The sequence below is a fragment of the Nipponia nippon genome, unplaced genomic scaffold (assembly GCF_047370975.1).
Source record: "Nipponia nippon isolate SJK-2023a ecotype South Korea unplaced genomic scaffold, ASM4737097v1 scaffold_2, whole genome shotgun sequence".
Classification (NCBI taxonomy): domain Eukaryota; kingdom Metazoa; phylum Chordata; class Aves; order Pelecaniformes; family Threskiornithidae; genus Nipponia; species Nipponia nippon.
The window spans coordinates 112915855-112938788 of NW_028262336.1; the positions used below are offsets into that span (position 1 = coordinate 112915855).

A 22934-nucleotide genomic window follows, 5' to 3' on the forward strand; every position below is an offset into this window, starting at 1 on the left:
ACCACATTCAATTCCAGGGTTGTCCTGTCACCAACCAGGCACAACACTGCATGGGAAAGACTTTGCTCCCTGGCCTCCTGAGGTTGGGCATTACATGCCCTGGCATTAGGCGTCTCCAGGAGGAATCCTTTGGCCTGAGGAGATTCATGCCCATTGACTAGTAGCAATCTTACCCCGCCCCTTACAAAAATCAGTTTTGGTGTAAAATGTCCCCAGAAAAGCTTTTTTTTTTTTTTTGGCTTGGACTTACACAAGGTACACAGTGTCAGCACTTTGGTTACATTTCTTGAGCACTTTTGTCACCAACTCAAGAGTTTCTGCTGGCTCAAAATTTTGCGTTTCAGTCAGGCGCTATAGGAAAGAAAGGGTGGTGAAAGCTCAACGGAAATATCTTCTTGGCATATGAAAGAGGAACAATATGGGATGTCAGCACCACAAAATTATGTAATAAAACACTAAAACCAAACAGACCCACCAAGTATCTTTCTTCGTGTAATACCAGGGATAATTGGCCTGAAATATGTCTTAAGCTTTCAAGAAAACCTTCCTTTAAATAAAATTCTGATTTTGGGGTGCTTTCATGATGATTCTGAAATCTCAGTGTTTTTTGCACTGGATGGTGTTTCCACCCTTTTCCCACCCTCATCCCATTTCTATGCCCTCCCTCAAGCTGGGATCAGAGGAATCCCTGGAAGATAAGGCTTCTTCCAAACTCTGCTGGTCTCCAAGGCTATAAATCAACCAGGCAAGCACTACACTGAGCACGTACATTCCAGATGAAGATGAACTGCTTCACAAGAAGTCTCAGAAGCTTCTCATCTATCTGTGTCTCATTGTGCAGCAGGTGGTCGAAGAACATGTAGACAATGTTGGTGCAGGTCCACTTGTGTCTGGAAAACACACACACATGGATGTTGAACAAGGCTTCAAGACTTGCCAGAGAAAGCCATGTGTAACCTACTCTACTGTTGGCAATGGTGCAATTTTAAGTGGGAGACTGGCCTACAGACCTCTGAGGTCCCTTCCAACCAAGACGTCTATGACAGGTCCCAGGTATCGCGAGATGATTTGAGGACACAAGACCTCCTGGGCTAGCTTTGGAGGACTAGACTAAGCAAGAAGAGAAATGGCATGGTCCTGTCTACCTCGCTTGTTGGAGTGTCCCCACACCAAACTGAGTTATTAAATCGTTACTGGGTTTTGTCTATGGAGACACCTACTCTACTACAGCAAGCATCCTGGGCATGATCAAGCATGCAGTCAGATGTTCAGGAAAACAGGTCTTATTGTCAAGAAATGATGGGTGCGTAGTTCTTAATACAGCCTTTTGCAGTGATTTTTGCCAATGCTTTTGTGATAATCAGACAACAGAATGAGCAAAGGATTAGGACGGAGCCAACAGTTTCACGGATCAACGTTGTCAGGCTAATTGCTATGGCTTCCCAAGGAAAGGATGCATTAAGCTCACAGTGTAGACACCTAGCTCATAGAAGAGGAGAGATAAGGCCCCATGTATTTGCCTGAAGTCTTTCAATTTTGAAAAACTGGATTAGGAACTCCAGGGAAAAAGGGTAGGCTATGAGCAATCTTTCTCCACAGACTGTATTTTTAAGCTTCAAGCATTTTAGTTTTCACATCTTTTGGTGAGAGCTGGCAGAATCTTTTGGTGAACACATGCCAACAATTTGAAGGAAAAAATTTTGGCTTATCTGAAAGAGGACCTGTTACTTGAGAGACGAAGATAAGGCTGCTTAGAAATGTAGGACTTACAACACGCTCCTCAGGAGTTCCCTTTTCTTCTGGTAAAGATGAATCTGGTAGTTGTCCGTACTGATCCACTCCATCCAGGGCTTAATGGACTTGACCCTTCTAAGCCATTCTGTACAGGCCTCAAATGACAGAAGATTATTTGTGGGCTGCACCTTCTTCAGGAGAATGTTCAAGGTGTCAAGAGTGATAAACTGAAATTATATTTAAAAAGAGAGAAGAAAAAAATAGCTTTTATAGCTGATCTAGCCCCATTGCACCTTGGTGAAAAAAATGTTCTGGGAAATTCTCTGAAAACCCTAGCTTGGTGCACACAGCAACAAATACCATAGTAGGAATTTATTAGGTGGGGAAGTGAGAACAGTACAGAAACCATAATTGTACCACAGTGTAACTCTGTGTTGCACTTGTGTCTTGAATACTGTTTGAATACTTGAACCAGAGCACTGGTTTCCCTCCACAGGAAAACTTTCAGATCTAAGCTTCTAAGCTTATTGACTTCAGTCCCCTTGATGTTCAGGAGGGAGAAATAGGTATCTCCAAATAACAGTTCTTCCATTTCACAGAAATATGTTTAAGATTGTTGAAAGACTTGTTCTTTGGAAAGACTTAGATATTTAGGTGGGAACCAGTTGCCCTATTGTAGGTCTCTGCTGTCAGCTGAAATGCCTTTGGATGTCTGAGACATCTATACGGAGCTGGCAGATAGGGCACAGGACCTACAGGAGACTCATGTCCTACTGTAGAAGGAGCTGGAGGCCAAACAGCATCTGAAATGTCAGTAGATGCCTACTTGTGGGCAACTGAACTGCACCTCTCCCCTCAGTTGTGAGTCACTCTCCACTGTCTCAGAACAAAATTTAACTATGACCATCACCTATAAGGTCTGAGTGTCTAAGAAGGGATGAATGTCATATACCCAGAATAACACAAGCGACAGGATGTGTAATATTTTCTACACAGTGCAGATTAAATTATAGAAGTTTTGAAGACCAATAAATGGAATTAAAAAATAGTTAGAGGAGGATGAAAGACAGGTCCTTTGGTGGGGAATGAGCTTGATGTGACCACTAGCTGAGAAACTCCCTAAGACTTACTGGAAACTGGAAAATATTTTCAAGGAAAGATCCCCTGAAGTCTTGACTCTTTTCTTACACACTTGCACTGGGTATTTGCTAGTGGCCATTGTTAGAAACAGGCTGTGCCACTTTGCTCTGTGAAACACCAGCTGTTCCCTTTTGCTCACCATTTCTGGCGGGTCCTTTTCATACAGTTTTTGCAGCTCACTTGTTACAGTCTCATCACTTTTTACCAAGTCAACAAAGAGTTGATACTCCTCTCGTAGGTAGAAATATTCCATATGAAGCCAAATGGGGGAAAAGCTTATTTCCTCCTGCCCCACAGAAGAGCAGAGCTGTTTCGCATTGATTAGGAGAGCTTTTGACAGAATCTGCAAATAAAACAAAAGGTGTTACTTCTGCTCCAAACAGAGGGGACTGAGGATGGCATTCTGCATTGCTGAAGCAGTCTAGTCAAGCTTCTCCATCAAAAAAACTTTTCTGAGCACCAACAGTTGTTGGGAAGTGTGTAGAACATGAGAAGCTATTTTTTTTTTCCAGTTCTTGGAACCATAAATATCTGTAGCCCTGTGCCATTTAAAGCTTGTACTCCACCAAACCCCATTTACCTCATAGATAGAAAGATCTTGCCCAGGAAAAGTCATCCTTAGAAAGTCATTGGTGTAACATTGCATCATCCCTGGATTAGTGCCATCTAGCATCAACACATTTTTGATCAGCGCTTGGAACAATTTGGCTGGTTCCTTCATAGGCACTTTTGGATGACCTAGAGGAAAGGACAGAGATGTCAGGTAATCAGAAAATAGAAGTTGACAGGAAAACAGGAATGCATAACACACTTTCTAGGTCATTATGGTTGCATGGGGAACAGAACTGCTATGGTTGCTTCTACCACAACCTTGGCTATTGTGGGAAACTTTGGAGATAAGCTTCCCTGGGTTAAAGAACAATACCTGCTTGAAAAGTCTGATGTTACCTTTCATATTATAGACTCTCTCCCATAATTCCTCCATGTAGGCCTTCAAAACCCAACTGAATGGGAACTGGCAAAACACAGATGTGTTGGGGTCTTCAGTCATTGACAACACGGAAATCTTAGCATCTTGATTCCTTAAACAGCACAGAATGAAGCAATCATGTAATATGCTCTATGTGTACTGAACTGAAGCATCACAGAGAAATTTCTGACTGCCACTGGTATATGTTCTGCTTAAAAGGTTACAAAGCACAGAAAGATATTTTGTAAAAAACCTCAGCAACAGTGAAAACAAGGCAGCAGCAGAAAAAGTTCCTGCCAGTGGGAGCTGAAGGCTAAAAAAGACTGCAGCAGGGGAAAGGCAATTGAGTCAGACAACATCTGTCTTGTCTCTGACCACAGCTGCTGTTCAGAGTAAGCTGACTGACTGATCAATTAAAATGTGATAGCTGGACACTAAATGCATTTTGTGCTGGGGAGGGGACTGATCTTTTTTGACCTTAGGAACTCAAATTCAAGTTTCTAAATTCTGGACCTATTGTTTCTGACTTTACCCTGTGTTAATCACCATTCCAAGGAACTGGAGTTCCTTGCTAATATTCCTGAGTTGCTGAAGGTTTAAGAGAACAGGAAGGTTCTGATTCCAATGTCATGACACAAAGGACTTATCATGGATAAGTTATGAGGTGTGTGATCTTATCTTAACTTCAGACTTATTGTTTTACCATTTCCTTCTGCAGAAAGTTGCATTATGAAAGCAGGTTTTTAGTCTCCTAGTGTACATACTGTATTCTTCCACCAAGTTTCTTACTTGTTGGTATATTTAATTCTCAAGAATGATTCTTCTTTGAACATCTGAAGCCACAGTTCTGAGAGTGGAGACAGTGGAAAGAGATGATCCAGGTTGTTGTTTGCATCCACCACCGCAAGAATTTGAGCAAACACATTGGCCACAACGTCTTCTAAATACATCCAGAGCGCATGCCTAGAAGCGATAACACGGCCTATCAAGTGTCTTCCTTGTACCTGACCAATCCCCTATTCATCAGAAACTCGCATCTACTTCTGTACACCAGACAGAAATAGCCCTCCTGTTGTCATATCTGAGCCCCATTAAGTATTGTGCTTCACACACCACAGTTCTTTTAATGCTATCAGAAACAGACCTGTTTGTTTGTTAGAAATTTGGAAAGGGCTGCACAGATAAAAGTACCTGAATGAAGTGTCTTCAAGGATGAACTCACTGGAGATCGCTCTGCGGAAAACCCACTCCCTTGGCTCAAGGCTTTTTTTCTCACGTTCTTGTAGGAGATGGCAAATTCTCCTTTTCAGCACACTCATAAAATGACTAGAAACTAATTATAAAACAATGTTTATTAAAACATTTGAATAAAAGGAGTTTCCATGCAAAGTTTTCAGTCAAAGTAGAGCCAGTCATAGAAAGTGACCTCTATGAAAAAGTTCTTGGTTTTCCTCCACAATGAAATCCAGGGGCTTTATATTCTACCCTAGTCTCTTCCCTGTCCTCTTTATTTCTAGTGAGTTGATTTGGGGGGTAACATTTAGTAAAGACAAGCCATTTTTGATGGAGGAAAGAAAATTGACTTCTTTCTGTCTCAGTCTTTTAAAAATAATTGTGTGAATTATTAGGTTCTTTGGTGTATAAATACTCTGATATTCATATTGATATGGAGAAATGTTTAGTATTGTATGTCACAAGAATAGTCACAGTGCTGCAGAAGGGTTGACATCCTGTTCTTATCAGTATGATGCTGGTATCAATAGAAAATAAAATTGATGGGATTGTTTCCATTTCAGTACTTATATAACCACAAGCAAAATTCATCCTGCATTGTACTGAGGAATGAAGATGTCACTATCAATCACAAGAAGACATCTTTTCCTGAGGGGTATTTTTTCATAGTCAAAATTTTGTACAGAATAAGTTCTGGTTTTGCCATATGACCACAAGGACTTCACAGACCCACCACATCTTTGAAGTGGCAACATGGTCTTTTTTTTCTTTTTCAGTCATTAACAAACATCCTAGGCACCTGACAGGAACCTATTGCTCAAAGAAGAGCAAGTCATGTACCACAGAGACAAAGTCTTTCCACATGCAGGAAAGAATAATTTCCAAATGCACCTGCAAGGATTTTGGTGCTTGGTTTCTGATGAAACGAGACCTTTCCATTTTGCTGAAGTCACAGTTTTCTATCAAGACACGACATCACCCGCACAAATAATTTGTATCAATTCTATGTAGAAATCAGCTGGGTGGCTTTGGGCTCCAAAATAGTCATGGAGGTATAAAGTGACCTCTGCCTCAGATTTTTCTACCAAGGTCTCCATCAAAGGTCATGCAAAAAGCTGGATGTTTCAGTACAGACTCTGAGAACAGACAACATGGAGTGCATGGAGAGTAGAAGAGGCCCTGAGCACACCTAGTCCTCTCTCCTATGGCACCTCCCCCCATGCTGGCCTAGACGGGCACGAAGACAGATCATTAAACCACTCATTTAATTCCCGCTGTTTCATGGTTTGCAATGTGCAAGTTGCAGCGTAAATAAAAAAAAACCCAACCCACTCTGGGCCTTGGTTTGTACTCACTTGTGGTTCTATTATGATCCTGGAAAAGCAAGTTGTGAATGATCATGATTCTTTCAGTGGCACGCCGACTGTTGTCTGTCTTGTCTTCCAGCTGGATCACAGCTTTCTGGATGCTCTGTTTGATCATAGAGTCCATGCTGAGGAGCTGCAAATGGAAAAGATTGGAGGTCAGTATATTGCCTAACACTCCATTGCATTTGCTCTGTCAATTCCTACTTAACTTGACACAGTGGACTCCCAGGTTGTAAGTCTGCTTCACCATCCCATACCTAGTAAATCGATCCCAACATTGCAGAGAAGTGCTAAAAGCCCCGGCAAGGGATGGAGAAATGGGGAAAGAGATTTCATGCTTTGTCAAAGTTCACAAAAGGCTTAAATGTGCCTACTCTGACCTTGTCCTGGTCTGTCATAGGGTGGGGACCACTTCCCCCTCACTGTGTGACTCACAAAGACCTGCAACTACTTTTTCCTGTGGCAAATGTACTATCCGAACCAGGGACCAGCATAACTGGATCCCTAAACGCCTATGAAATCTATTGTTTCCTAAACCAGTTCCTGTGTAATGTCAGGCAGCTGGAATAAGAGAAAAGAAATAAATCATACATTTTCTTCTGGAAAAAGACTGGACTTGGCTGGATCTTCAAGAGCAGCAGATTCCTCTGGAAGACCTGAAATCACAATCACTCATAAGACTCCTTTGTAAAAAATGTAGAAACCTGAAAAATAGATACCTCTATCGAAAGGAAGCATCTGGAGTCTCTCAGCAATCAACAAAGGGTTGCAAAGCTGTCAATCTAAGAAATTTCAACCGGGGCTTTGTCCCCTCTGGGGACAATTGCCCAGTAACCAGATATCAGTTTTGGTTAGCACCCCATAGGAAATGCAGGTGTGTCAGGACAGGAAGTGGAGTCCCTTCCCAACTGCTCCTGCCTCCCTTTCTCCATACATCCTGAAAACAATGTATTGAGTCGGCTTTGAACTCTCCAGATCTGGAATATTTAGCATTTTTATTTGGGCAAAGTGGGCAGAAATACTTGCTGGGAATCAGAATAAATAAGTATGTGTCTATTGTATGCTGAATGCCACAGCAGTACAGCCAATTTGCTACTGTAACTGAAGAACTACCTTAGGTAGCCTGCTACCCTACAATCACACCTTGCAGACCAGGAGGAAAAAAATGCAGTGTTGTGAGTACTTCAGAAACAGAAGGTACAGTAAGTCTTGCCGAGACTCAGATCCAGTACCTCCAAGGACCACTTGATCTAGCTGTACTTAAAGCTGTAGATGGAGTAAATGGGACACAGAGGAAGGGACAGAGCTGCGCAGGTAGCAGGTGAAAAGCAAGTGGCTGATTACCTCTTAGGAGATGCCCCTGGAAAGTCGTCATGAAAATCTCAGCAATAGTCATTTTGGCGAGCTGGCCTAGATTGGCTGTAAAGTTGTCTGGGGGCATCAGATCATCCAAGTGGATTGACATCCATTCACCTGGGGAAGCAGTAAGCATGACAGAAATAGTAGTACTGGACATAACTGCTGTGAACAGTTGACCTGTTCTCCTTGATGCACCACACCCATCCAGAAAAATCAATAAATTTGGCTGCCCTGACCTCCCAGCAGCCTGGATAATAAGATATTGAGAAATGGAAGATTTACCACCTCCTGTTTATTCCTGCTCTGAGGGAGGATGCACTTCTCTTATATCATTCTGTTCCCTCCCTCCATCTTCCCAGTGCTAATGGGCACAAATGCCCTGTCATTCTCATCCATTAACCAGGGAAGAAAATGATCCTATAACCCAAAGGTGTCTGACCACCTTCAACATAAAGAAGTTTTTTCTTATGTTTGAATGGCATTTCTTGTATTTCAGTTTGTGCCTATTGCCTCTTGTCCTGTCATGGGACACCACTGAAGTGTCTGGCTCCATCTTCTTTACACCCTCCCATCATGTATGTATACACAGTGATAAGATCCCACGAGCCTGCTCTTCTCCAGGTTGAACTGTCTCAGCTCTCTCAGCCTCTCCTCATATGAAAGATGCTCCAGTCTCTTAATCATCTCTATGGCCCTTCACTGGGCTTGCTCCAGCATGTCCATGTGTCTTTTATACTGGGAAGCACAGAAATGGACACAGTAGTCCAGGTGTGGCCTCTCCACTGCTGAGTAGAGTGGAAGGATTACCTTCCTTGACCTGCTGGCAGTGCTCTGCCTAATGAAGGTTATGTTGGCCTTCTTTGCCACAAGGACACGTTGCTAGCTCATGTTAAACTTGATGTCCACCAGGACCACGAGGTCCTTCTCTGTGGAAATGCTTTCCAACTGGTCAGCACCCAGCCTGGGGTTATTCCTCAATGGATGCAGGACTTTGCACTTCCCTCTGTTGAACTTCATGAGGTTCCTGTCAGCCCATTTGTCCAGCCTGTCCAGGTCCCTTTGGATGGCAGCATTAGCCTCTGGTGTATCGGCCACTCCTCCCAGTTTTGTATTATCAGCAAACTTACTGAAGGTACACTCTGTCCCATCATCCAGGTCATTAATGAAGATGTTAAATGGCACTCACCCCAGTATTGATCCTTGAGATAAAACCGCTAGTGACTGGCCTCCAGCTGGACTTTGTGCTGTTGAGTAAAACCTCCTAAGTGCAGCAGTTCAGGGATTTGTCAGTCCAACTCACAGTCCATTTATCTAGTCCATACTTCATTAGTTTGTCAGTGAGGATGTTAAGGGAGACAGTGTCAAAAGCCTTGCTAAAGTCAAGATAAACACCATCCACCATTCTCTCCTCATCCACCAAGCCAGCCATCTGATCATAGAAGGCTATGAGGTTGGTCAGACTTGATTTCCCATTCATAAATCCATGTTGACTTACTGCTTTTCGTGTGTTTGGAAAAAGTTTCTAGGAATATTTGCTGCATCATCTTTCCAGGGATCAATGTGAGGCTATCTGGTCTCTAGTTCCCTGGATCCTTCTTCTTGCCCTTGCACAACCTTCCCTTTCCCTCCCACTGTCTCCCTGATCCAAAAGATCAATTTCAACCTTACCACTGTCAAATGCCAGGTAGCTGCAGCCTCCCAGAACTCGCGGCACTTGAGTGGCCAGCACAACATGTGATCGGCCTGTGCTTGTTGATTTCCTTCTCTCATCTATGATACAGTACCTAGAAACAGGACAGAGAGGCTAAAAAGTCCATTCTCTCTGTCAGCTGGGCAGGGAGTCTCCCAAAGCCACGCCTTGCCTTTCCAGGGCTCAGGCAGAGCTTTTGGAAAGACCAGCAGCTCGAGGTGAGGCTGTGCTTCAGTGGTGGAAAGGGAATAGAGAAGGTCAGCTCAGCCCAGCCCTGCTCTGGCAAGGCCAAGAGCCAAGATGGTGTTGGCTACTTCAAGACTCATGCCCATATATCTCCCCTACACCCTCTCCAAGCAATGACTTAGTCACATGCCTCAGCAAGCTCTTCCATGACAAATTTCCCTCCCTGCTGAACACTAAATCTTTATTTTAATCTGAATTTGTTTTGCTGTACATATGGGTCTCTGCACAGTCATGTTCTTTCTGGCAATCATGGGAATAACATTAGCAATATCTGCCACAAACATACAGACAAATTAGACAACAAAAGCCACAACACAGACCAATCCAGGACTTGTGGGGAAACAGGCCAAAAGCCAGCATAGCTTTCCTAGAAGTAGGACCAGAAAAGTTCAAGTCCCTCTCTAGAAAAGCACAAATCCACCCAGAACAAAGCATTTCAGGAGACAACATGCATGTTCACTGAGATGGCGAAGAAAGGGTACGAACGGGAAATATAGGAGAGTGAGAAAGGGGGTAAGAAGGATCGTATTGAAAGAGGATGTGTCTGGTTGGGGGAGGATGTCACTAATGTACTTCAAGGGCTTAAGACCAACATCATATAATGTCAATGTCAATGACCTAAGCCCTCACTGGTGCAGAATGAAGAAGATGCTCTTCTAGACACACGAAAGCTGAGATGGTAGGCATGTTTTATCTTAATGTCTTAACAAACACATGCTTGGAAATTTAAGCTACAGAACATAAGCATGAACGCACACACACAGATATACACATAAAGATATGAGAACATCTGCAATGACTCCAGTGAACAGGTCACTAAAACCAACGGTATACCCCATGGCTATTTGGCCACTGCATCTTCCCTTACCTTTGCACCTGACTAAAGAAATACAGAAAGAAAGAAGAAAGAAGGAAGGATGTTTACTTGGCACAAGCTAGAAGCCTTTTGCTGCTCTGTGGCTCATCAAAGTGAAACTGGATGAGGAGCAATTTCTCTTCTGATGATTGTGCAAAAAAATTCCTGCAGATAATGAAATGGTCTGTTATTGCTCTATTCATAAAACCACCTTTGTTCTCCACTCTCCCTGCTCCCCTTTGCCCCCTTTTCCCAAAACCCCTATTTATAAAATTACCAAACAAATGTGAGAAGGAAATTTCTCCTCACCTGAGTTCCTGGCGGAAAGCGTATTCAGTGTCAAACTGGCTTAGGAAGAGGCAGTGGATTTCATTTTGAAGGTTAAGTGTCTTCCTTATTTCTTCTAAATCTCTCTCATTTAGAAGTCTTGCATGTGTAGAAACCTGCAGTGAAAGGGAAATAAATTCCGGGGAAATATTATGTAGTTGTTGTATTACCATCCCTAATGGGTGGGAAAATTGAACTGATCTGCTTATGGACCCTTTCAAGTGCTTCCTAAAGGCAAGACTCAGAAATGTGCCCTGCTTACAGGGAAGAAGGGTGGGAGCATTGTTAACAACCAGAAACCCCCTGATTCCTCATGCTAGAAGCTACATCCTTAGGAATGACTCAGATGCTGTGAGGCAGTGACTCCAAAAGAATCCTGCTGGGAGATGTACATGAGCATTTGGAACCTTGAGGGCTGAAAGAGCCTTTCCATGCAATGTTATGGGCCTAGCACGATGGTCCTCACATGTGACTCTATTGGGCTGACTCCCTCACAATGTTGTGGGCTCTCCGTACTGTAGATCCTGTCTGGGGATTCAGCTGCTACCTTTTTTGGTGTCTCTATGCAACACAAGCTCCTGAGCTTCTGTGATGGGCACTGGAGAACTGATCAGTATGCTTTCTTTGGCATGGACAGCTCCTGAAAATAGATGTCAGGGGACAGTGGGCATGATCCAGGACCTGCAGAATTGCCAGAACCACCTGAAGTCCTGCTGGAGGCTTGGTTGGATCCCCACAGCATCACCAGTGGTGCTTGTCACTTGTTTGCAGGCAATGAATGATGCCCTGAGTATCTTAGCCTTGAAAATCCATAGCCTTCAGAGTTAAGAGCTGGCACCCACTTCCTGTCTGTTAGCAGATCCACTACATCCAGGTCAAGAGGAGGAGCAGAGCCCACCCTGACTGCAGAGAACCACAAGGCAGAAGCCAGGCACGTGTGATACATCTGATGGGACAGGAGGTAAAGAGGACATGTGGAACTTATCCAGTGGCTTAATGGAGGTTGTGTGGCAACCTCCCTCATCTGGAAAATAAAGACCACTCTTACTGCTTTACAGTGAAGCACACATACCTGCAGGCAGAGCCCAGCAGTCCTCTCCTTCCTTGGTTGCTGGCTAACTGTCTCTCCCAAGACACTAACAAGGCTGTTGTGCTTCTGCTTGTGGAAGTACAAGTCTTGGATCTGCTCAGCATCATCCAGAAGGGAGTATTTAAGGCGCAGGATGGAGTCAGGGGTGGCACACTGAACAAGTTTCCTTTTGGCAATAGAGAGCACTGGCTCTTCATAGGGCTCAAGGTCTCCCCAGGACCTGCTCTGAGTGCTCGCCAAAGCAACAGCTGCAGATGTGTCATTGCTGAAACCAATGAAGACATCCTGTTCCTTGGGGCTGGGCTTGGTGGACCAAACATTGGAGAACATGCTGCTGTCAATGGAGACAAACTGCCTGGCCCAGGTCTGCAGGTCCTGCTTCAGCTGTTGCTGCTGCCAGTTCAGAACGGTGTTCATGTCCAAGCAGTGCTTCTCCAGCCGGTTCAGCAGCGGGGTGGGGAACTGGGTGTAGACTACATTCTTCTCCTCTATCACAATGAGTCTGAAATCATCCTTCACACGGCTCTTCACTTTGTGAGTGCCAAGACCCAGGTCCACATAGTAATTTCCTCCCAGGCTAACGAAGCACTGGTTAAGTGCATCATAAAGGCTCTCATAAAGGTTGTGTATATTTAAAAGAACAACAGGCCTGCCTGTCTCCATGCAGATCTTCACTCTGCTGACAGACCGGCATACCTGGGAATAATCTTGGTCCTGTGGAAAACCAGAGCCAAATATGATTTCACAGTTCTCAATATCTATAAGCTGTGTCATCTGGATGATGTGGAAAGCTGCGTGGTTGGTTGTCAGCAGCAGGAGGTATCGAGACATGAGTCCTGCCTGCTGTTTGCTCATATTTTCCTTCAGCAAACGAAGTGTGTGGCTGGTTTCCAAGTCAGGGGGAAGATGCACCTCACTGATGTAGTTTCGGAAGAGCTCGACAGGATTGATATCACTGGAGCCTCCAAAGTTTCTTTGAATCACCTTTATAATGATCTCCTCTTGAGAGATGTACTTCTTGTCCTGGCTGTAGGACAGTATCATTTTGATCAAACTGTAGAAATCACGGAGCCCAAAGAACTCAATTTTTTGTGTTTTTAGCACCTTGCAGTAGAATTCTGCCAGCAAAGGGAACAAATACATAATGCTTTCAAGGTGAGGCTGTGCAGCACAGATGCCGTTTGCAGTTTTAACTAGCTCTTCTTTGCTAGGGTCAGTCCGAAATACAAGAAGACCCCTGTTCATTTTGGCAGGGTCTAGGGCCCAGTTTGAAATGCCCACAAAGCCAACTTTTTTATAAGATTCTGGGTTTTCGTCATCAACACATCCATCTTCAAGAAGAGGGTGCAGTGTCTTCAGTGGCATCTCTGGTGAGTCTTCTGCGAGGCCGATCTCATCCAGAAGGACCACGGATGCAAACTCATCCAGATTCTTCCCCTTCTGGAACTGTGCACATTGTTGGAAAGTGGAGATGATCCCTTCTGGCTTTGAATGGGGACTGCACTGAAAAGACACCAACTGGATCTCTTTGCATCTTTTGAACAACTGGCTTTTGGACCGCCTGCCCTCCATGGCATCCACAGCAATGGTTTTAGACAGGGATTTTGAGCTTCCTGGCTTCCCAACCAGAAAAAGTGGAACTCGTAGGTCCATGCATACAACTATCATGAAGATGTTTTCCCTCAAAGCATCATTGCGGGCTGTTGCCTTGGGAACAGAGAGGTTATCAAGAAATACCTCTTGGCAAAGCTCAATCTCTTGCTGCAGAAGGGATGTAGGGACAGAAAAACATTTTGCAACCTCCTCCAGGTAATCTTTGCGGCTCTCCAGAGATACATAATAGCAAACTCCCACTGAAAGGACCAAGGCCCTTTGTGCATCATTTAAGACTGGCTCCTGTTCTTTTTTGCACTTCTTCGCATCAATCTGAGGAAATAGCAGGTCTCTTAATCTATAAAACCAGAGCACAATGCTCATGCAGCGCTCTATATCTCGAAGACTGGCAACTCTGCATTCATCTTTCTTCTGCCTGAGGAACTTTTGGGAGGCTGAAATGACACTAGTAAAGATGTCCAAATTTCCAATGGCAATCTTGTTCTTCATAGTGGACTTTACAATCTCTCTGATGTACAGGCTCTGTGTCTTTTCATTCAGCTCTCCAAAATCCCAGACAAGAGGCAGTAAACTAGGTGGAAGGGGCTTGACCCGATACACTAGCTGCCGCAAAGGAATGTAGCCCAGTTTCTCCAGTGTGTCTTCACTTCGGACTCGGTACCCCAAGCCAGCTTTTTCCAGTTTCTCTATGGTTTCCTTGGTATGCCTTTTGTAAGGGTTGCAAGCAGTTACTACTTTTAAACGGTCAGTGGGAATCTTCTCTCCATTTATACTGTGATCACACAGCACCTCTTTAATTGCAAAGATAGCTTCTGATGTGTTGGCTTCATCAAAAAAGAGTACAGTGTCCACTTTGTGCCTTTCTTCATTGATGTGTGCCAGCTCAATTGCCTGCCTAACTTTCTTGTGGATGTTCTTGGAAGTAGTGCCACCATGGACGCGTACCACCACCATGTTCTGAATGTCCCTGCCTGCTCTTTGCAGACTGCACATGAACTGCACAAGCTTTGTCTTCCCACAACCTGTTTCGCCCATGATGATTACAGGGATCCCACACTGGAACCGCAGGTGAATGGCAAGCATCTTCATGGTGTTGTCCAGTGTCAGCTGATATGATTCATCTGGATCTTGGGTGTAGCTCACACCAAAAACTCTGCAGAGCACCTCCAGCTGCATTTTTCTGGGCAAGTCTTCAAACTTCTTATTGAAAGGAACTTGCTGGGCTTTCAAAGTCTGGTATAATTTATCTTTGATAACATTCCTTTCCAAAACAACTTGAGAATGGGCATCAATAGCATCCAAGTTATTACTGATGTGAAAACCCAAGAACTCCATGGATTCATTGTCTGCATGGAAGACTATATAGGGGTGGGACTCTTGTTCCCACTTTCGTCTTAGCTGGTACTGTCTCATAATGCTGTTTTCCTCATCATCATTTTCTGCACTTGGCACACTTTCATCAGAGATGTCAAGAGAGGGCACAGCAAAGTCCTTGGACATGATGATCATGAACTTTACCACAAATGTTTTAAACCCCTGGAAATCCTTTCCAACTGCTGGGCTACAGAAAACCGATTTCTCACATTTGCTTAGCTGGAAGTTTAGGAAATGAGTGAAATTGCTAAGCTCGGTCCAGGAAGGGTTGCGTCTCCCACAGAACTCCAGTAAGAGCTTCAGGCACTCTTTCTCTGTCCCTTCAGTCCTCTCAGGGATGAAAACGAAACGGTCAAGGTTTTCCTGCCTCTTATATCTTCTGAGATACTGGTAAGACCTCTGGAAAGCTTCACTCTTTAACTTGTCTCGATCAAACTGTTCCTCTTTCATTTCAGAAATACAACCAGAGCTGGAGTGTTCCAGCAATTCAAGTACCCGCGTAGGTGATACACATTTCACTGCAGGAAAAAGATCCAGGAACTTTTCTTCTGTTTCACTGGACATCTAAAAGGAAGTCAATAAGGAGTGCACAGATTACAATGAGGACAGTTGCCCAACCTTCTGCATTTGCCTACAGTTCAAGAGGTTTTTTTTTTCTGCACACAAATAGGTCAAGAAGCTGGGAAAAATCACATGTAGATCAAATTTGTCCAAGCCTGCCTACATGCTCCTAGATGGATATGTACTGACATGCCCATAACCTGTAAGGTCCTGGTACTGAGTGGATGTCCAATTAAAAGCTAGAATAGAGCAAGCATGATTATTTCCACCCACCAAACGATCTGCCAAACAGACAGGTTTCAGCACAGGTTACTCTCCATCTTCATTTGCTTTCTCTAATTAGAAAGCCACAATGGCTTTCCCTTCCAAATACTTGGCCAGACTCGCCTTGCACCTGTGTCAACCTGTCAAAGGAGGCACACACAGCCCCCTTTGGCAAGGACCCTCACAGGTTTATGACCTATACCGTGAAGAATCACCCCCTTTTCATTTGTTCTAAGCTGATCTTGTTAACATTGTGTGATGCTCCTGGTTCTTGTTTTGGAAGAGATGGTGCATGCTTGCTCCCCATTCACCCTCTCCAGGCCACTCAGGATGTTCTAATTCTCCGTCACATCCCTAATTTCCTCTTTTAGAGTGTCCTCCCTCATTTCTCATATGGGAGACTTTTATTACTTTTTTAATATGTGAGATGTCTATGTTATACCAGGAATGAACTGGAAAAAAACCCCAAACCCCGCACAACCCCAAACCCCGCACAGCACCTTACATTTCCTTTCCAGAGTGGACACATGCTGGGACTGCTTGTTGCTATGTAGATGAGACATCACTCCACTGGAGAGACAGACCCTAAATTACACATACCTTTAAAAGAGACTTTGGATTTTAGCAGATTTACTGCAGGTGCAGACCTAGTTATGTTACCATCCTCCCTTACTACTCCTCTGACCTGAGCACACCATCCCCAAAGCAATACCTCTTGTTTCCTTGTTCTGCTAACACCTTTCCCTTTTGCCAGGCACTCAATCAAGTAAAGATGAGAGGATTTGCACTTCCAGACCAAGCCATTGGGACTCTGGATGTGTCTTAGGATGCATAGCTCAATCAGCAGCCGGTAAAGACCTGTTGACACCTGACAGGGAAGAAACATTTGAAAATTAGTGAAGGAAATGTCTGTCAAAACACACTTACTCCACTACCCATGGCAGGTACTAGTACCTGAAGCCAAGCTACAGCCTCTCTCCCATTCTTGTGCAGGATTGCTATTCCAGTCCACACTGAAACAGCTGTAACTGTTAATATGATCTGATACTTGGTGCTCTACAGCCTTCTGAGGTAGGACTAGGTCATCTGGATTCACCTTCTGCCCTAAGCCCACTACCTTTTGTTTAAATAAAGCCCCTTCCAGAGAGGTACCAGATTGGATGTGAGATGGAGAATCCACCCCTTCTTCTCCTTGAGTATAGAATCATAGAATCATAAAATTGTTTAGGTTGGAAAATCGTTAGATCCCCCGTTAGCCAGGACTGCTGATAGATGATGGAAAGTGGCTTGGTGAGCACTTCCACCAGGCCCCTCAGTGCCCTTGGGTGGATCCCATCCAGCCCCAGAGATTTGTGTGTGTCTAAGTGGTGTAGCAGGTCACTAACCATTTCCCCTTGGATTATGGGGGCTTCATTCTGCTCTCTGTCCCTGTTTTCCAGCACAGGGGGCTGGGTACCCCAAGAACAACTGGTCTGACTATTAAAGACTGAGGCAAAGAAGGCATTGAGTACCTCAGCCTTTTCCTTATCCTTTGCCACTATGTTTACCCCCACATCCAATAAAGGATGGAGAGTCTCCTTAGCCCTCCTTTTGTGGCTAATGTATTTATAGAAACATTTTTTATTGTCTTTTACAGCAGTAGCCAGATTAAGCTCTAGTTGGACTTTGGCCCTTCTAATTTTCTCCCTGCATAACCTCACAACATCCTTGTAGTCCTCCTGAGTGGCCTGACCCTTCTTCCAAAGGTCATAAACCCTCATTTTTTTCCTGAGTTCCAGCCAAAGCTCTCTGTTCAGCCAGGCCGGTCTTCCCCGCCAGCTCGTCTTTCGGCACATGGGGATGGCCTGCTCCTGTGCCTTTAAGATTTCCTTCTTGAAGAATGTCCAGCCTTCCTGGACTCCTCTGCCCTTCAGGACTGCTTCCCAAGGGACTCTATCAACCAGGCTCCTGAGCAGGCCAAAGTCTGCCCTCCGAAAGTCCAAGGTAGCAGTTCTGCTGAACCTCCTCCTTACTTCTCCAAGAATCAAAACCTCTATCATTTTGTGATCACTGTGCCCAAGACAGCCTCCAGCTATCACATCATCCACAAATCCTTCTCTGTTTGCAAACAACAGGTCCAGCGGTGTGCCTTCCCTACTATGGGGGCTTCTATGTCTGATCACTTGGTCTGAATTCAGCCATCCTCCAGTGCCCTACACTCTGATTGATACCACTGTATGAGGAAAGATTGCTTTTATGAAATGGGACCCATTTTACACAGCTTCCCCACCTGTGGGCATGGAACAAGGCAAATGCAGCCACCTGAGCTTCCAAACTGTACCCAGAACTTGTTCACTTTAACTTTGAAGCACCTGCTGCTACTACTGTAGATGAGAATAAGCCAGAACAAGAGGCTGTGCAAATACCCTCCTCTAAAAAAACCTGTGAGGTCTTGGACACTCCATATTCCACCACCAAAGACTCTCACCACTGGTGACACATCAATATGGAAGACGGTGGGCTGAGTTTCAGTCGGGTATTCCTCAAGAGAGAGTAGGTCCTCCAGAAGGAACTGGAAATCAATCTCTGACTCCATCAGCCTAATGGTTTTGTGAACCACTGGTAAATCACCCAGCTGGGCACGGATCTTTCGGACGGTATTTTCCACGTAGAGAGACTTCCCTAAGGAACAGAAGAGATGGCCAGGATTCATCGTCAGAATCAGTCTGCCCTTTCACAGGCATGGGACAGTCTTCCTCCAGACATCTGAACTCCCTCCAAACTGAGTGGCCATGTCTCAACAGCCTCTTCAGAACAATACCTGGGACCAGATGGCAGTCACATGAGGGACAACCTCCAAGTCTGTGCTCACAATTTTAGCAGTATGGCTCATTGCAAGATGGAACTCATGCCCCAACTCCAGCCCCATTGAGGTTACCAATACAAACATAGACAGAAGGCCTGGATCCTGATCAACTTACCTCAGATGTGCCCTACAAAATGTCAGAAAAGCTTACTGTCCAAAGAGACATGTCTTTAAAGGTTTCAGAAATGGTATGAAGCACAAGACATCCTGCTGAGGCTTGCAAAGGGCCTACGGAACACTTGTTCCATTCTGGAATGGCAGGTGGAGGCCAGTTGGGCTAGTGTATGGTCTTTCAGAAGACACCTGGCCTTATTTAGGCAGCTGACTCCCATCCCTATGATCTAGTTTATCCTATAGAGAGAGTCTTGTTTCTTGTTCTTTCCCAGAGTCTCACACCATTATTTGTTTCTCTTCAGACTGGACAACTGTAACTCCCTCAAAGCTCATGTTTTCTAGACTGCATTGTCATTCCCCTTTGGACTCTTTCCAGGTGGCCTAAAATCCCTCTTGTAATTCACTAACCAAAACTAAACACATGTGAGGAGCGTGGAGGGCTCTCCATTGCACACCATGTTCCTCTCAAGGCCTCCTGGTTTGAGACGTGACTCACAGTAGGACTACTAACACCTACCCATTCCTGCTTGATTTGAAAATACGAACTTCATGTTCTGCTGATAGGGCTCTTCGAAGGCCTGAGCAACAGGGGCTGTCCCGCAAGGCACTTTGAGATGCGTGCTCAGGTATGCCTGGATTTCTGTCTTAGAGTAGCATGGGATAGTAACTTTGTAGGTGTCGAAGGCTGTGATAACATAAGAATTGTGAACTTTGGCATTGCAAAAGATAATGAACCTGTAGTCAGGGACTGTAGAAGATTGCAGCAAGCGGAAGAAGTGGGACTCCAGTTGTTTGGAAACTTTGTACACTAATTTCTCAGCACCCAGCAAGCAGTAGATTTTCTGGTTTTGAGAATCAGACGAAAGAGCTCTCCTAACAATCAGCTCCACTTCTTCCTCCTCTGTGTCTGGTGTGCACACCAGGACCTCATCATACGTTGGGAGAGGTGCTGTCTCAGTGTATTTGTAAATGGAGAGCATGTAGAGTAACATTTCCTCTTCTTTACACATGATTAGAGAAGGTTTCCTGGCTTCAAGGCCTACTGGTAAACTTCTCTTGATACATGTGGTTTCAAGAGCTGCTAATTGCTTCAGTGTTTCACCGAAGACATCCAGGCTGATGTATTTGTCTGACACAAGGCCAGTGAATTTCTTACAATAAGCATCCCAGAGCATATTCACTTTGTCATAGATGGATGGCAAACTCTCAAAGGAGGTGGCCAGTTCATCTTCTGCAAGGGTGCTAAAAGTTGCCTGGTCAACACCTCTGTTTTTCTTTTTAAACTTAGTTGACTTCTGCAGAAAGGCTTCTCGCTGCTCATCATATAATTTGCTCAGATTTTCAACCTCTTCCTTGTCATCGCCTTGTTCAAAGGCAAAATTCATGAGCTTCTGCTCTGTAATGTCAGAGTTTGGAAGGCAGCTCTGCAGGGCTGCCTTTGCCACTGACGTATCGTAGCCAGATTCAGCCAGGCTTTTGATGAGCTGGGGAAAACGAATGACATAGTCATGCCAGGTAACAGACTCCTTGTCTCCTGCTGATGTGTTGACAGAGTCAAGTGGAGTCATGAGGGCTTGCTCCAGGGCTTTTCTAATATCTTCTGCTTTAATGTCATGCTTTATGACAGAAAGCATATTAAGAATCTGTGGCTCTATTACACTATTGTGGGCTTTGGCCAGTTGGCTACATAAATAGAAGAGCTGGTGTGCAGTGAACAGGTTGAGATGATAGTAGGTGTCCCGTTGAGTCTCCAGATATTTCTTCCACTCTACCAGGCAGTGCTCCAATGCTTTGCAAAGGCCATCCAGCTCCTCCAGAACGGGTCTGGTGCTCTGAACAAGGATGCCAGCAATTCCAAATTCTGTGTAAACTTTTACTTTGTGTTGGGGATTGCAGTAGATGTCAGCCTTCCAGTCTATGAAGAGGATATTACCAACATTGAGAAGCTGCAGGTACAACTTTCCAATCATTTGAACTTTTTCCAGGATCTGTAACATGCCACAGACAAAATAAGGAAATGGATTATCATGTGTTTTCAACAACTACTGAATACTTCTCACATTACATTTTCTTCCAAAGATCTATAAACCTGTTAAACAAACAAAAAAAATGGCTTTGGCTCAATTTTTACGTACAGCTGCTTCTCAGGATACATTCCTTGGCCAAGGACATGGTCTAGAAGTGCACATTTTCCTGGAAGACTTCTACTACTTTTCAAAAATACAGGTTCCATGGTAACTAGTACATGTCTACTGGGGCAAGAAGGTCTGTAGAGGGAGGACAGCTCCATTGTCTCAGGTAGCAAGCAAATCCCACCCCTAAAGATTATGATGAGCTGTATCCCACCCTCAGAATCACCACCTTTGAGATATTTGGCCCTTGTGAGGTTCCTTCATCTCTGACTGAAGCACTGCACTCCCTGCAATTGATCAGACAGCAAGAAGTTGAAGTGGTTCCTCAGGTGCGTAAGAGAACGCCTCACTTCAAACACCTTCTGAATAAACAACTTGTATAGGAAATAAGGAAAGGGCATTTTTGGTATGTGAAGCATCTGGCTTGGGGTGAGTGCCCACATTGGGGTGACCTCTATCACACCCCTGGATTTTCCTCTTCATTCACCGCAGCAGGAGCTTAGATGGCTTGCTTGGGTGGAGATATCCACATCATTAACATGCAGGTGAGGCCAAGACCTCAGAGAGTCAGACTTCTACACACTCCACGATCACCTTACAAGGGAATGGCTGTATTTGTAATTTGCCTTACACATGAGATCTGGGAGTCTGCTACCTCTGTTCCTGAAAAGTCAGAGCTGAAGGTCAAGGATGAGTGTCCATGAAAGAATTCTAGCAAAAAAACCCAAGCCTTACAGACACTTTTCCAAGCACAGACTGGTGTTACACTGTGGCTTACCTCCAGGAAGCGGTTTGCCTCCTCTCTGCCTTGCTCAGCTTTTGTGGTGATCAACATAAGCTTGTTCTGGAGCTCTGTGAGCTGAGCCAGGCTGTATTCTTTATCCTTCTGATCTGTCTGAGATGCTTCCTCCGTGGTATCCTTCGGCAGTAGCACTGAAACACAGTCCTCAAGGGCAGCCTGGAAAGCAGGTAAAAGGATCAGCCCTGCTCTGCCTCTTCTCTGCGCAATTCCCTATCCTTGTGCAATGGGCCTTCAAGAACAGTAGTAGTACATCCATGCATATCACAGCCAAACATCAAGTTTTCCCATGTCTTAAGATGCAGATCATTCCTTCCCTCTTCTATTGTGCAGGGCTCACTCTTTCAGGGTATGCTGCAAGCACCACTCTCCTTGAACAATGGAGTGGCAGTTCTCATTTTAAATGTTTCCCTTTCCTTTTTTTACTTTCTTAGTGATCAGATGAGTTCTTTTTTGTATTAAAATATTGCTTCCTTGCCTCCCTGGGGACAAATCCCCCCCTGTTTTGCCTTGAAAATGACCAAGGCTTAATAGAAAATGTGACATGAGGTTGTGCTCCTTTCAAATCTGACTAAAGATCTATTGGCTATCTGACATACTCCTTGGAAATGGATTTCAAGAATGTTAATTTCTTTGTGCAGAAACAATCCCCTGGAAATCACTCTTTGAAGCATGGAGAATGGTTACCTTGAATTTTTGAGGTGCTGAGATGATAAAAATCCCTCTACTGTTGATGACTCTGGCTTGAGAGATTGAGGAATGCTCTATGGAGCCATGAGAGTCATGAACCATCTGTATCCACTCTCTGTTATCACAAGAATCTTTCTGTTAAAGAAAAAAAACAACATGACAGAATGAAACCTAATAATCAGTTGGCAGCTCTGTAAGAACAATTTTGGTAAGAGTGGGGTTTCTTGTGCTTGCTGTGCCTGAAGAGACAAAGCACAGCTGTTGCACCCAAATCTGCATCTATCTTATCAGCTTTCTGAAAGCCAAAGCCAGTGAATAAGTATTTTGTGAAGCTGCTGTTCTCTGCCAGTCTATGGCAATTTGGAGGAAGGGTGTCAATTAAATTGTACCCTGAGTAGGATGTTATTGTTTCTGTGGAGAGGACTATGCAAGACAGTGCTAGACTAGACTTTCCTAGAGCATTTGATTCACTTTCTTCTGCATGTGACAACTAATGGGTCTCCTCCATTTGCCCTCACATAGGCATGTG

General features: G+C 44.4%; 1 protein-coding gene across 1 annotated transcript in view; it reads right to left on the reverse strand.

Annotated features, from left to right (window-relative positions):
- LOC104023110 (E3 ubiquitin-protein ligase rnf213-alpha-like) overlaps window positions 1-22934 on the reverse strand; it is a 61036-nt gene that overhangs the window by 17484 nt on the left and 20618 nt on the right. The window contains exons 26-45 of the mRNA XM_087757956.1: window positions 22403-22540; window positions 21695-21874; window positions 19302-20772; window positions 18293-18486; window positions 16538-16693; window positions 11995-15564; window positions 10905-11038; window positions 10665-10760; window positions 9472-9587; window positions 7789-7917; window positions 7036-7100; window positions 6433-6577; window positions 5036-5177; window positions 4634-4807; window positions 3823-3956; window positions 3455-3612; window positions 3014-3217; window positions 1771-1961; window positions 770-890; window positions 251-351 (exon numbers count right to left, since the gene is read on the reverse strand). Coding sequence (XP_087614082.1) covers window positions 251-351; window positions 770-890; window positions 1771-1961; window positions 3014-3217; window positions 3455-3612; window positions 3823-3956; window positions 4634-4807; window positions 5036-5177; window positions 6433-6577; window positions 7036-7100; window positions 7789-7917; window positions 9472-9587; window positions 10665-10760; window positions 10905-11038; window positions 11995-15564; window positions 16538-16693; window positions 18293-18486; window positions 19302-20772; window positions 21695-21874; window positions 22403-22540 — 7619 coding nt within the window. The remainder of the gene's footprint in view (window positions 1-250; window positions 352-769; window positions 891-1770; window positions 1962-3013; window positions 3218-3454; window positions 3613-3822; window positions 3957-4633; window positions 4808-5035; window positions 5178-6432; window positions 6578-7035; window positions 7101-7788; window positions 7918-9471; window positions 9588-10664; window positions 10761-10904; window positions 11039-11994; window positions 15565-16537; window positions 16694-18292; window positions 18487-19301; window positions 20773-21694; window positions 21875-22402; window positions 22541-22934) is intronic.